Genomic DNA, 14,635 nt, shown 5'->3' with positions numbered 1-14,635 from the left:
CGATGCAGGGGAACACGGGTTCGTGCCCCGGTCCGGGAAGATCCCACATGCCGCGGAGCGGCTGGGCCCGTGAGCCATGGCCGCCGCGCCTGCGCGTCCAGAGCCTGTGCTCCGCAACGGGAGAGGCCACAGCAGTGAGAGGCCTGCGTACGGCAAAAAAAAAAAAAAAAAAAAAAAGAAGGGGCAGAAGAGGGTAGTTAAGCAGCTTTCAGAGATACTATTTGGAGAGCCATCCTTCAGGGGAGAAATTTTTGACATCACTGTGGTATGAGAATTTTAATGGAATCCTTATAAATTTAGTCGAAGTTGTAAGATGGGGCTTCTCAGACTAAAGATCATATTTTATTTCAGGAACCATTTTAACCTATGGTAAATGGTTCTTCACTAAAGATGGTACTGCCTGGGGGTAGAGGGGGTTTGTATTTGGAAACGTGAAGCTTTCTGTTTTTTGGTTTTTTGTTACTGATGTCACAATCACAAGGGAAGGGGGGATTTAGGGGATAAGAGACAAGGAGGCTAAATGTTCAGCAGTGTAAGAGACAGTCCTACCCAATGAAGAACTGTCCCATCCAGATATCAATAGATATATCCTTAGAAATACTTTCATAATGAAGATCTTCTACATGTTGGCTGGATGTTTTGAAATTCAAAAGGCATCACCAACAGTACTATAACCGACAATCCCCTCACAACATAAAGGAACTCTGTGCAACAGGAGACAGCATCTGGGAAGCAGTGTCACCTTCAGATGGTAAATGTGCTCCTCGGTGTCCAGATCTATGCACTTTGATGACTTCTTCACAGACATCACCGAGAGCCCGACGTCAATGCAGCCATGCAGCTTCTCTCTCTCTATCTGCAGAGGCACAAAGGGGGCCCCTTGAGAACCACAGTGTTAAAAACCATCAGAACATCCTTAACACTCTTTCCCTCTACCCTCCCCTTCCACACCCACTAACAGGAAACATAATAACTACACTTCTCCAGTACTTAGCGTGAACTAGCACGGAGCTTAGTGCTATACACACATCATCCTAATTAACCTGTGAGGGAGGAAACATCTCCCCTTTTACAGACGGGAGACTGAATTACAGAGGGTTAAGTAACAAGCAGTCTGCACATTGCTAAGTGAGGAAGCAAGAAGGTGAGGAAACTAGAAAGTTAGCCCCATGACTCCTACGACAGTGAATTCACCTGTTAACTTCACCGCCTCCTGCAGAAATAGTTTCCGGTGTCTAAATTCATTCGGAAGTGACTTAAAAAGAGGAGTAAGTTTGTTTTCTACATCTGTGACTCCATTTCTGTTTGGTAAATAGGTTCATTTGTACCATTTTTTAGATTCCACATATAAGCAATATGAGATGATAGTTGTCTTTGTCTGACTTACTTCAACTCAATATGACAATCTCTAGGTCCATCCATGTAGCTGCAAATCGCATTATTTCATTCTTTTTTATGGCTGAGTAATATGGTTACCAAAGGGGAAGGGGGGGATAAATTGGGAGCCTGGGATTGACATTTACACACTACTATATAAAACAGATAACTAATAAGGACCTACTGCATAGCACAGGGAACTCTGCTCAATACTCTGTAATGACCCGTATGGGAATGGAATCTAAAAAGGAATGGATATATGTATAACTGATTCACTTTGCTGTACAGCAGAAAGTAACACAACATTACAAATCAACTATAATCCAATAAAAATTAATTTAAAAATTTCTTTAAAAGCTGAAGAAACCAAACAAAAAAATTTAAAAATAAAAAATTAAAAGAGGAGTAAGGAAGCTAATACAGGCCACCGTGGGTCAGGCACTATGGCACGTTTCTGCATTCGCCCCAACAAGGTGAGCACCGTGAGAGAGGCAAGGAGAGGAAGACAGGAGGAGAGAAGTGCTGGGTGAGAGAGGGACCCCTACGAGGGCAGGCCCAGCAGTCATTCCTAGTCCTCAAGGGCTGTCTGCCTGGTGTCCACGCACAGGGGAACCTCCTGTCACCTTCACCAAGGGCCTTCTCCACTAAACCCCTCAGTCCCCATAACAGTGGGAGGGACACGCTCTCTGTTTTGTTCCTGTTACCTCACTGTGAAGAGGTCTCCCCCACCCAGAGAACCCCACAGCACAACCCTAAGACCAGAACCCATGCCTGGATACCCAGTAGGGTGTTGATAGGGGCTCCTGTACCTCTACTTGGTAGGTGAACTGAGCCCACCCAGAACCCAGAGCAGGGACAGTGGGGAGCAGCCACCTCTGTTCCCTGAGAGGGAACCACCACCCCTCCCTGATTTCCAGTTTAGGGAAATGCAATTCCCAAATATGCACAATCTCATCCATGAGCTGACAACCACTAGCCCTTTAGAATTCTTCAATAGCGTACTGGATTAACAAGACGACTTACATCACTTTGGTTCTTGGCATATTTCAAGATTCCTTTGTCCAGATAGAAGAATCTCTGTGGGGAATAAAGCAGAATTCATTAAGACATTCCCGGGACTTCCCTGGTGGCACAGTGGTTAAGAATCCGCCTGCCAGTGCGGGGGAGACGGTTTTGATCCCCGGTCTGGGAAGATCCCACATGCCGCAGAGCAACTAAGCCCGTGTGCCACAACTGCTGAGCCTGCATGCCACAACTACTGAAGCCCGCACGCCTAGAGCCCGTGCTCCGCAACAAGAGAAGCCACCGCAATGAGGAGCCCACGCACCGCAAGAGAGTAGCCCTCGCTCGCCGCAACTAGAGAAAGCCCGCGCGAAGCAACGAAGCCCCAACGCAGCCAAAAAGAAATTAAAAAAAAAAAAAAAAAAAGACATTCCATTTAAACATCCTTCTCTTGGTCTCCATGCTCAACTTCAAATTAAATATAAGTACCTAAGAACGTGCTCCGCAACAAGAGAAGCCACCGCAATGAGGAGCCCACGCACCGCAAGAGAGTAGCCCTCGCTCGCCGCAACTAGAGAAAGCCCGCGCGAAGCAACGAAGCCCCAACGCAGCCAAAAAGAAATTAAAAAAAAAAAAAAAAAAAAGACATTCCATTTAAACATCCTTCTCTTGGTCTCCATGCTCAACTTCAAATTAAATATAAGTACCTAAGAACCGGGTCTTGAGTGGGGAGTGCAGGTGCAAACGAAGGTGCGTCCCAGGCCAGTTCTTACCTTGTGCCAGCCTTTCAAGGGCCATTTCCTTTTTTTCAGCAAAAATCCTTTCTGAATTGGTGGCTCCTGGGTGTAATTCATCTCTCCCCTCAGTCCTTCCACCACTTCCCAGCTGTCCTGTTCCAACAAAAGAGTTCAGGCTCAGTGGCTATCTTTAGAAAAAATAGTAATGTTAAGAAGCACTCGATCCCATCAGTAAATCCATCCAAGATGATGAGACTGGCTGGGTGTGTTGGGGAGAAGAAATTCAAATTTAATTTATGTACAGTTGACTTTACAGATTTAATGCTATAATTTAGTGGCATCGAATTTTTTGTTGTTGTTGTTTTTGAAAAGCTCTCTCTCAGAAGGGAATGTCTCTGTCTTTTTTGGTGCTTGCACCTTGACAACCACAGCTAAAGGTAAAGACTTTCCTGTAAGTTCTATTTTTGTTCCCTTTGACATCATCAGTAATTTTCACTCACCACTAGACTTTGGTCTGAATTTGAACCCAAAGCTACAGACATCAGGAGGGAGGCTAGGCAAGAGGGGTAGGGGTGGCTGGGAAAATTGGCTGAAAAGTGTGAGACTGCATGCAAGTTGGTAAACACAACACATTGGTCGAAATGATTTAGTCACACTACCTCCAAATGCTAGGTATTTAAATGTTGGAAATCTTGAAGCAGCAAAAAGGTGGTTCTGCAACAAGTATTTTCATCCTCTTTCCCCAGAAGTTTTGTTTTCTCCTCCTTTCTTTTGTTTCACAAACTTTGGTGGGGGGGGGGGTGCAATTATTGCTCTACTAAGCTGTTTGCAATTTTGAGGTACAAGGAGTTATTACTATAAATCTTCCACTGTTAGCTATCTGGGTTAATTCAAGTAATTGACTAGAAAAGAATTTTAAAAGGAATACTAAAGAAAAATACTAAAAATTTATTTTTAAATGCTTGAAAATGCACATACTATTGCAAAATTAGCCCCGGATAGACCAAAACTGGCAACACTTCAGTGGTTTTTATTATTATTTTTTTTACATTTTTTGTTGGGATATAACATACATGAAATGTGAAAATCTTAAGACTGTAACTTGAAGAATTTATATACCTATACCTACCATCCAGATCAGAGAGAAAACATTTCCAACACAGGATAATTAAGTTTTGACAAACATGTCTTTCCCCTCCTCAGGTTTACTGAGATATTACTGGCAAATAACATACGTAAGTTTAAGATGTACAATGTGATGATTTGATACAACTCTATTCCCTCACAGAATATACTGTTTTTTTGCATGTGATAACATTTAAGATCTACTCTCTTACCAGCTTTCAAGTATATAACATTGTTAATTATAGTCACCATGCTATACATTAGATCCCCAGAGTTTATTCATCTTACAGCTGGGAATTTGTACCATTCAACCAACATTCTCTCCATTTCCCCCACCTTCTACCCCTGGTAGCCACCATTCTATTCTCTCTTTCTATGAGTTTGGATTCTTTAGATTCTGAATATAAGTGAGAACATACAGTATTTATCTTTCTCTGTCTGATTTGTTTCACTTAGCATAATATCCTCAAGATCCATCCATGTTGTCACAAAAGGCAGGATTTCTTTTTTTACGGCTGAATAATATTCCATTGTGTATATGTATATATATGGAATATATGGAATCTTACATTTGCAGGGGATACATATACATCTTACATTTTCTTTATCCATTCACCCATCCAATGGGCACTTCGATTGTTTCCATGTTGTGGCTACTGTAGATAATGCTACAACGAAAACTGGGGTGCGGATATCTCAAGAGACGAACATGTCATCTGGGCCAAATTTCATGTTGAAGAACTTGCTCTTAGTCAAATCTGTAGCCTGCAGTAAGTGGTACAGGCAGAGGCCAGAGGGGCTGGGAGATGGACCTTAATAACCTGGGAACAGAAGAAATTAGACCCAAGTCCCAGGAAGCAGACGGTCTAATGTGGAGGGCATGGAACCACAGAGAGTCCTGGGTGCTCTGGCTCGGTGTCTGTGTTGTCCTCAAGTTCAATACATGGAAAACACCTGGTAGCAAGACCATCTTCCTATCTTCCTGGCTGAACGCTTTGTATAACCATCCGGACAGATCTGCCTTATGTCTGATTGCACCTTACTCTCCATAAGGCTTAAGGTACATCCCGGAGTTTTCGAACATAGCACTGGTTGAAATCTGGAGTTGTAAAAGTTGAATTCTTCAATGGAAAAACCAAAGGTTAGATTCAGCTCTTAAATTAGAGGACTTTTTCAAAAAGGTAAAAATGTCAAATGAGATTCTTTGTAGCAATTATTGGTAATAATTATTACCAATTATTCAGTCACTTAATTACATCCAGACAATAAATGGAGAATGCATAATATTAAGTGATGGGAAGCCACACACACACACAAATTCTGCTCACATTTATTTCAGCTCAAAAAAACCAGTCCTCAAAAAGTGTCTTGCTTGTCAAGATTTTAATGAATCGTTAAAATCATCAAGTTAAAAATTTCACCTCCTCCAGGAAGCCTTCTTCAGAGGAAAGTACTATTTCATCCCTAGAGACTCCATCAGTATTTCATCTCACCTTCTGCTTATGATTGTATATGTGAGGTTTTATCATCCCTGGACTGGATAATAGACTCCTTGAGGCTCTAAAGTGTCTGTTCACTTCTGATTTCCTCAATGTGCCTAACCTGTTATCCTGTGAATAGTATGCATCTGATTGACAAATGGATAAACTTGGTCCTGGAATAAGGCTGCAAACAGACTTATGTTCTCGGAATATCATTCACTGGCTTGCATTTGAAGTATGCCCAATATCTTTGGGCTAAATGACTATTTACAAATCAAATACAGCACGTTCACACTTGTGAAAGAAGGTGTATGTGTGTTATCACTGTTAAATGAAAATCTAAGGCTCGAAATCTTCTAAAAAAGTACTCTAAGAAAATCAAGCCCTTTTGATTTGTTTGATTTAAGACTCCCAAGCAAAAGGCAACAGGCAGAGTGCTAATACCAGACCATCGTGCACATCTGTTGAAGACATTCAATTGTGCAAAATGCAAATGCCAAGAGGGATTAGACGTTACTGCATACTTTACAAAACTGAAAAACAAATGGAATGAGATCACACCTATAGTTTAAAGGATAACAAGGCTTAAATTTCAAAAATGTTTCAAGGATTCATGTTAGAACTAGATTTCTCCTGAACTCTTGAGACACAGTATATGCCTACCAATGAGCCAATGTGGAGGGCAGGGGACTAGACTGGGTTTCTTGGCTCTTAAGGTAAATAAGTCAAACAGGGTTTGCACTTATTACTACAAAATATCATCTTTTTTCCCTCACTTTATCTTCTATCTGGGCTCAGAACTTGAAACTCTTACAAGGTTGGAAGAGCCAGATTTGAAGAATTTAAGAAAGTGAAGGCTCTCCTTGACTGAGGAAGAAAGCACTGCAGGCAACTCCTTTTCTGGCTCAACATCCAAATCCTCCCCCTCCCAACTTCCTTATCTGTCACTGTCCTTGAGTCATGAGGCTGAAACCTAAGAGCCAGCATCCAGCCAGTGGTTCTCAGTGGGTACTCTTCTCTCAGGCTGTGAAACCTTGGGAGCATTTTTAGTTGTCACAGTGATGGGGTGGGGGGGTGGTCTCTGGCAGCTAATGGCTGGCGACCAGGAATGTTAGATGTCCTGAAATGTCTCAGTCTTGCACAATAAAGAAGTTGTCCCATAACCGCAAGATTTTCCAAAGTGCCAAGAGACATTTTCATAGGTGAAATCCGTTTATAATTATTCGAGCACAGAACTTAACTCTGTTTCATGTACTTACCAAAGTATTTTTGCATGGTTTTTAACACACTCTGAATTCTTGGGAATGCAACTACTGAATAATTGAGATAAGATTGTACTTCCTCCTGTTTGGGACTTTAGCAAGAGTCACCCACCATTTTGCAGAATCGTGTCACTAAAGCCCGTGCCACTTGCAGTATGTGAGTTATTAACACATCTCTATGGGTCTGCATTAGTAGCCGTCACCCCACATATAGGTGTATCTGACCACTTCATTATGTCTTCTGGTATAGTCATGTCTGGGCTTTTACATATTATAATGTATACTTTAACCACTTCTCTGAAGTTTCCTTTATTCACAGTAAAGTGTTATGTTGATATTTTCAAAATTATGTGGGCAATTATATTAAATTAATAATGAATTTCATTTGAGGAGAGTAAAGGCTTCACTGAAATACTGGTCACAAAAAGGGGACACTGGTATGATGGGGTTAAAACCAAACCCACTGCTGATCCTGACACCAACTGCTGTGAGAAGGAATGCCAGACCAGGACACAATATAGTGAAATCACTCTGAAACTGTAAGGGCTTGATTATTATAAGTCAGTCCTGTTGGTTTCATCTTCAAAACGTGTATCTTCCATGTCCCTTCTCCTCTGTTTCCCCGCCACTACCCGCCAATCTCATCAAACCTGATTTCCCAAGACTCCCTGACTTCTACAATCATTTATGGGACCTCACTAGGTCCTACTCTCCATGCAGTGTAAAAATGAATACAACATAATATTTGTCATTTCCACTGCTGTGGTTTACTTGTATTTTTCCAAGCTCCCAGAATCTTCTCTTGTTCTTTGCCACCCGTACAAACGCTTCAAGATTTTAGCTCAGTTTTCTCTTTCCATGAAATTCCTAAGTTACCCAAACAACATCAATCATGTATTCCTGTAAATGACAGTAGTATTGCTGTCCATTACCAGGTAATTTAGTATTTTTTTTCCATTTTTATCCCCAGTGCTTTGCTCTTCTGTCCCCAGACAGTTGTAGGGGCCATCTTTTTAAGTTGTTTAGAACCCCAGCAAAGAACTGAGTATACAGTAGGAAAGAAAAGAATTCTCCTGGGTTTATTAATTGTTGGGGTCTCAGACAAAGAACATAGATTGGGGTCTCAAACCAAGTAAATGGCACTGGGTGGTTGGTCAACAAGGAGATATTAAAATGTATCCACACTTCTAGGCAGCCTGCCATTCAAAACACAAAAGAATAGTGCCTCAGGAAACACTATCCAGTGGGGTAGACTGAAACAATACATAAATACAAAAATATACACAACAGGGCTTCCCTGGTGGCGCAGTGGTTGCGCGTCCGCCTGCCGATGCAGGGGAACCGGGTTCGCGCCCCGGTCTGGGAGGATCCCACATGCCGCGGAGCGGCTGGGCCCGTGAGCCGTGGCCGCTGAGCCTGCGCGTCCGGAGCCTGTGCTCCGCAACGGGAGAGGCCGCAACAGAGGGAGGCCCGCATACCACAAAAAAAAAAAAAAAAAAAAAATATACACAACAAAAAGATAAAATGATTGAATACTTTCTAGCCCCATGAAAGCAGGAACCTTTCCTGTCTTGTTCACTACTTCATAGTGCATAGTATATGAAAGTGGTTCAGAATAAATCCTGGGCTTCCCTGGTGGCGCAGTGGTTGAGAATCTGCCTGCCAATGCAGGTGACATGGGTTCGAACCCTGGTCCGGGAAGATCCCACATGCTGCGGAGCAACTAAGCCCGTGCACCATAACTACTGAGCCTGCACTCTGGAGCCTTCGAGCCACAGCTACCGAAGCCTGCACACTTAGAGCCCGTGCTCCACAACAAGAGAAGCCACTGCAGTGAGAGGCCTGCGCACGGCAATGAAGAGTAGCCCCCGCTCGCCGCAACTAGAGAAAACCCGCGTGCAGCAACGAAGACACAACACAGCCAAAAATAAATAAGTAAAATAAATAAATTTTAAAAAAAGAATAAATCCTAAGAGTTCTCATCTCATGGAAGAAAAAATTTTTTTTCTATTTCTCTAATTTTGAATCTGAGATGATGGATGTTCACTAAACTTATTGTGATGATCATTTCATGACGTATATAAGTCAAATCATTATGCTGTACACCTTAAACTTACACAGTGCTGTATGTCAATTATATCTCAATAAAACTGGAGGGAAAAAAATGGTCCATGGTAGATATGAATAAATATGTTGACCAAACTAATGAAGCAATTACAATAGCTAACATTATTAATAATGTTATTACTTATTATCTATCAGGAAGTGTTCTAAACACCATGTGTACATTGTTGTGCTTAACCTTTTCACAATCTTGCAATGTTGGATTAATTAGTATCTTTTTTTTCTTTTTTATTTGCAGTACGCGGGCCTCTCACTGTTGTGGCCTCTCCCGTTGCAGAGCACAGGCTCCGGACGCACAGGCCCAGCGGCCATGGCTCACGGGCCCAGCCGCTCCGCGGCACGTGGGATCCTCCCGGACCGGGGCACGAACCCGTGTCCCCTGCATCGGCAGGCGGACTCTCAACCACTGCGCCACCAGGGAAGCCCTATTAGTATCTTTTTTAAAAATGTCTTTATTGCACCTTCATTTTTTTTTTACATTTTTAAAACTAATACATTATTTTTAGAGCAGTTTTAGGTTTATAGGAAAATTGAAATTACAAAAAGTTCCATACACTTCCTCTCTCGCCACACACAGTTTTCTCTGTTATTAACATCTTGCACTGATGTGGCACATTTTTTTAAAAACAGATGAACCAATATGATACATCATTATTAACTAAAGTCCATAGTTTACACTAGGGAGTCACTCTTTGTGGTATACAGTTCTATGAGTTTTGCCAAATGCATAATGTCATATATCCACCATTTCAATAACAGACAAAATAGTTTCACTTCCCTAAAAATACTCCTCCTCCCTTAACTTTCATCCTCTCTCAGTCTTCCTGGAAACCAGTATTTTTGGAATGTGGAAACCAAGGAAGAGAGAATAGGTAACTTTCCCCATGCTATAAAGTCACCTGACTACAAAATCGGTATTTTCAATCATTCTGCTACATATTATAGAACACTGTATATTCTACTGTAATTTAAATATGTACATTCTGATGATGAACAAAGAGTAAATGCCATGGGGCAGGGGGACGGTGGTGGGTAAGTCCAAGATCCAAAGCCATCTGAAGGAGTCAAGAAGCCCTGCCCTGTAGATAGAGACACGCAAGACTGGGATCCTGAGCAGAGCTGCCACGTCTCCCATCCTGCATTCCCCTGAACTGGGGCGGGAAATCAGCCTGTGCATTTTAACGCTGCCAAGTTTTTGCTCATTCGCTGTCTTACATCTGGAACACCTGCTGCCCCACCTACTTCTCAGCCTGGTGAATTCTCACTTAGCCCCACACCACCTCCGCCTCGCGGCAGAAATTCTCTCCCTCCTCAGCACTTGCAGACCTCACTTGCACTGTCTCCCTAGCTAGAAGGTGGGTACCGTGAGGACAGAGACTGGGGCTTATTTCTTATCACCTAACTACCTGTGACATAGGCGCCCTAAAGAAATATTTGCTGAACGAATAAGTCTGAGGAGCAAGAGACTATAAAAAGGACCTCACAGAGCCCTTGGGGTCAGGGACTTTAATAATATGTGCTGGATTGGAGTGAACTGGTGGTACTCAGGACAGAAAAAAGCAGAGATGCCACTTTCTCTAGGCTAAAGGCACCGGGTGGCAGGAAGTGGCTTCTACTGTGCTTCACATACCAGTGACCCAGGAGGAGGACATGCACCCTTGAGCTGAGTGCTGTGAGAAACACAGTGCAGGTGGACCTGGGCTCAGGGGAGATCAGGCCCTGCTGACTTAGCCCAACACAGCTGGGCTGATATCTGCCCTGAGGGCGTCAGGCTTAAAGCTCCTCATGAATATCAGGTGGAGAGAGAAATAGGACAGGGTAGGGGGAAGCGGCTTCTTAAGGTCTTCACTTGAGTTTAACTGAAGACAGTCTGGCACTGTCATCTGGCATTAAATTCAGTCTGTTTCACTGAACATCTAAAAGTGCCAAATATAGAAAGCTGCTTTGTGGAGGGAAAGGCAACTAAGGATTTATTCATGCTCATGAGCTGGCAAAGTTCATTTCCATACTTGCTGAGTGCACAAATTGAAAGCACTTTCCTCCAGCACAGCTGTTTCCACAGCATACATCTCCTCTGCACCTTTCAAATGCTGGGTTCTCAGTCACTGCCCTTGCAGTGATGTCAGAAATAGAAAACGATTTAAAACTTTAAATTCTTCCTGCAGCTGAAAAGTGTTGTGAAAGGAAGTTTTGTGGTTGCCTCTGTCTGCCATGACTGGAAAGTGGGTTGTTCTGATTATTTATTTAGTCTGTTTATCAGGTTTTTAAAAATCACAAGGCAATCCCCAGCATTAAATCACGTGGAACACAATTTAACATGACTTTAAAGGCATGTGTAATCTTCTAAAGCCTCAGGATCATCAATATCATCTTTTATGACTATATTATGAACACATGGAAATGCTTGCCAACAGATTTCCAGTTAATATAACGATAGCTTTAACTGATGTCAGACCAATTCTGGACTTATATTTCAATCACTGACACTTGGAGTTGTTGCTTCCTGTCAATTGTTTCTTCCTCAGCTAAGAGTTTTTGAACACCAACAAACCTGAAAGAAAGAAAAATTAAAAGAATAGAGTGGGGGTGGGGTGGATATGCAATCTAACGCAGTGCTTCCCAACTGTAACGTACCAATCGCTGAAGATCTTGTCAAAACACAGAGTTCAGGTTTGCAGGGCTGGGGCAAGGCCTGAGCTTCTGCACCCGCACAGGTGAGGCCGCTGCTTTTGCTGGACCACAGAACCACTCCAAGCAGCCACACTCTAGGAGACCAGCCTGCCTTGAAGAACTGGGAATTGACTCAGTAGGCTCTGAGGGTAAAACCAGGGCCAATGGGTGAGAATTATAAGGCCCTGGATTCCACCTCTGCATAAAGGATGACTGTCTGATAATAATTAGTGCTATGAAAAATAACAGAAACGACAAGGGCTATGAAAGAGTATGTTCCCTAGTCACTGGGGAGCTCTGTCAGAGGCTGGCATAGGTGCTGCAGAGGGATTCCTAGACTAGGAAGGAGGTCAGGATAAATGAGCTTGAGATCCCTTCTAAATCTTATATCATAACCTCATGTCTATTAACTGGGTAGAAAGTCTCAGTTACGCGAGGTAAGTTCTAGAGATTTGCTTACGACATTGTGCCAAAAGTTAAAAATACTATTGTACTGTGCACTTAAAAATTTGTTAAGATAGTAGATCTCATGTTAAGTGTTATCATAATAAAAAAAAATGAAATAAAAGAAAATAAAATATTGGCTGATAAAGTCTCCCAAAAAACAAATTAAAAATGAGTAGTATTAACTTCAGTCTAGTAACTTCAGGTTCAATCCCTGACCTTAGGATCTAAGTGAGAAGATTAAGGAAAAAAAGGAAGACTGAGCCGTGAAGAGCCTGCTCAGATTCTGAAGGCTCCATGGGAAGTAGCACATGACCTGCCAACAGCCACTGTCCTTCCTCTCCCTTCACACACAGAGCCGCAGTTCACCAACCCACACCGGGGTGGAAAGGTAAACACTCAGATGACTGAGGCCCCCAAATGTCTTAAGTCTTAATTACTTGGGTAGACCCAGACCAAAACCCTGGAGACTTAATAACTTAGATAATCGAGAATATGCAATTGGTCTTTGGGGTAAACCCTTGAGAAAGCACCAGAGGTGAGGATAAGAAAAGGAGAGTCACTGGCAGCAGTAGATACTGACAATGGGAGAAAAAGCATGTGAGTTATCAGGTCTGTCGGTGACTCCACCTGAGGCCATTCCTATCTTGGGTACCAAATAAGAGAAAAATGCTTTCCCATTGTGTTGCCCACAGGTGGATTTATAATTAAAATAGTATTAACAAAAAACTTTAATGCACATATAATGATGAGTTCTATCCTGTTTATCACTCACTTAGCATTTATGGGTATAATTACATTGGTACTTTTTAAGATCCTCAAATAAATTTGTGCGTTATTAATATTTGTTAAATATCCACCAATTGTATACAAGACCTTCAAGACTATGGACTGCATCTTTTATGCACTTTTCCCTCTGTAATGCTCTGCTCTGTAAATAAGAGCCTCTTAAGAGCTGTAGCTACTGTTAAAGATGGAGACACCCAACCCCATAGATATCATTCTTCTCTGGCCATGCAGCCCACGAGCGTGGTGGCAATGTTTTTATAGTCGCTATTGTGGTAGTGATTATAGTGATACAAGTAACAACTGCTCTTTGGTGGATAACTTCTATGTGCCTCACAATGATTCTGTAATGAAGGTATTATTATTCTCATTTTACAGACGAGGAAAATGAAGCTCCAAAGTAGTTTGCCCAGGATCATAAACTATTGAGTGGTGGACCCCATCTGTGGACTGGAGACCACACACAGAACTTCTCTGTTCAACATCAACTCTGGACAAGATGACCTACAAGTGTATTAGAGTCCATCCAAGGCCGCTTACTCCCCTTCCCCAGGACTACTTTCTCCCCAAGCAGAGTCTGTCTCTGACAGCACGTTCTGGCACTTAGCATGCATGTGTGTTAGCCAATGATGACAGGACAGCTCTCTCCACCCAAGGGACTCAAGAGTCTCTTGTGAGTTTTTTTTCCAGGGAATACAGTAATGATTTGCTTTATCCCATAGAGTCATGAAATATTTCTTTTAAACACCAGAGTTTGAGAGAGAATGTGGACGTCACCCAACTCTTTCATTTTAGAGATGAGGAATCTAAGAGAAACGATCTTAGTAGGGCCACAACAAGGAGTGAAGGACTTCTGAGGACCAGGACCCAGTCCTTTGACCCCAACTCAGTACCCTTTCCATTACCCCTTCCTTAGAATTACCATGTTTCCATAGTGGCAGACGGCCTTGTGTAGGAGATCCTGGGCTAACTCACCACATGGACACATACCATGTGATAACAGGGAAAATCTCTAATACAGACTCTTATGTGAGTGGGACTAGACCAAAGGCACGACGGTGGGAGACTTCTGCTTGGTTTTATACCTTCCAGCACTGTTCAGTGTTTTATCTTTATTACCTTTAAATTTTAAAAAATCATACCTTTTTTGGCATATCATAGAGCTCTGCCCTTTGGCGTCTGAGCCCTGGTGAGAATCACTGACTCTCTGTATTCAGATATAACACTTTTGTAGTCCAAGCACAGGACAACCACAGCTCCTCAAAAAAACCCATCCCATTGCTGGATGGTGCTAGCTGATGACAGTACTCTCTCTTACAGTGCACTCAAAGCTATTTTTTCAGAGCTAATTGAAATTTACAATCAAAGTAGAGGTACATTCTGGCTAATTAATGCATATATGATTTAAAAATCATAGGAGAAGGTGGCAGAAGTTTAGCACAATAAACGTCCTTATCCCTGATCCAAATCAATAGTGACTTTCTTTCACCTCTCTATAAGAATAACTGGGGCTTCCCTGGTGGCGCAGTGGTTGAGAGTCCGCCTGCCGACGCAGGGGACACAGGTTCGTGCCCCGGTCCGGGAAGATCCCACATGCCGCGGAGCGGCTGGGCCCGTGAGCCATGGC

The 14,635-nt window shown here is 42.6% G+C and overlaps 1 protein-coding gene across 5 annotated transcripts in view; it reads right to left on the bottom strand.

The window, feature by feature from the left end:
- The window catches only part of OSBPL3 (oxysterol binding protein like 3), a 206,945-nt gene that overhangs the window by 68,856 nt on the left and 123,454 nt on the right, over positions 1-14,635 (bottom strand). For all 5 annotated transcript variants that reach the window (XM_024128509.3, XM_055084952.1, XM_024128501.3 and 2 more), the window contains 3 exons: positions 3,153-3,269; positions 2,401-2,454; positions 743-856 (listed from right to left, as the gene is read on the bottom strand). In XM_024128509.3, the coding sequence (XP_023984277.1) occupies positions 743-856; positions 2,401-2,454; positions 3,153-3,233 (249 nt within the window). In that variant the 5' untranslated portion in view covers positions 3,234-3,269. The remainder of the gene's footprint in view (positions 1-742; positions 857-2,400; positions 2,455-3,152; positions 3,270-14,635) is intronic.

The sequence above is a fragment of the Physeter macrocephalus genome, chromosome 5 (assembly GCF_002837175.3).
Source record: "Physeter macrocephalus isolate SW-GA chromosome 5, ASM283717v5, whole genome shotgun sequence".
NCBI classification, from domain to species: Eukaryota; Metazoa; Chordata; class Mammalia; order Artiodactyla; family Physeteridae; genus Physeter; species Physeter macrocephalus.
Note: the sequence above shows the minus strand (reverse complement) of the source record. Positions and strands in the feature narration are given on the sequence as shown.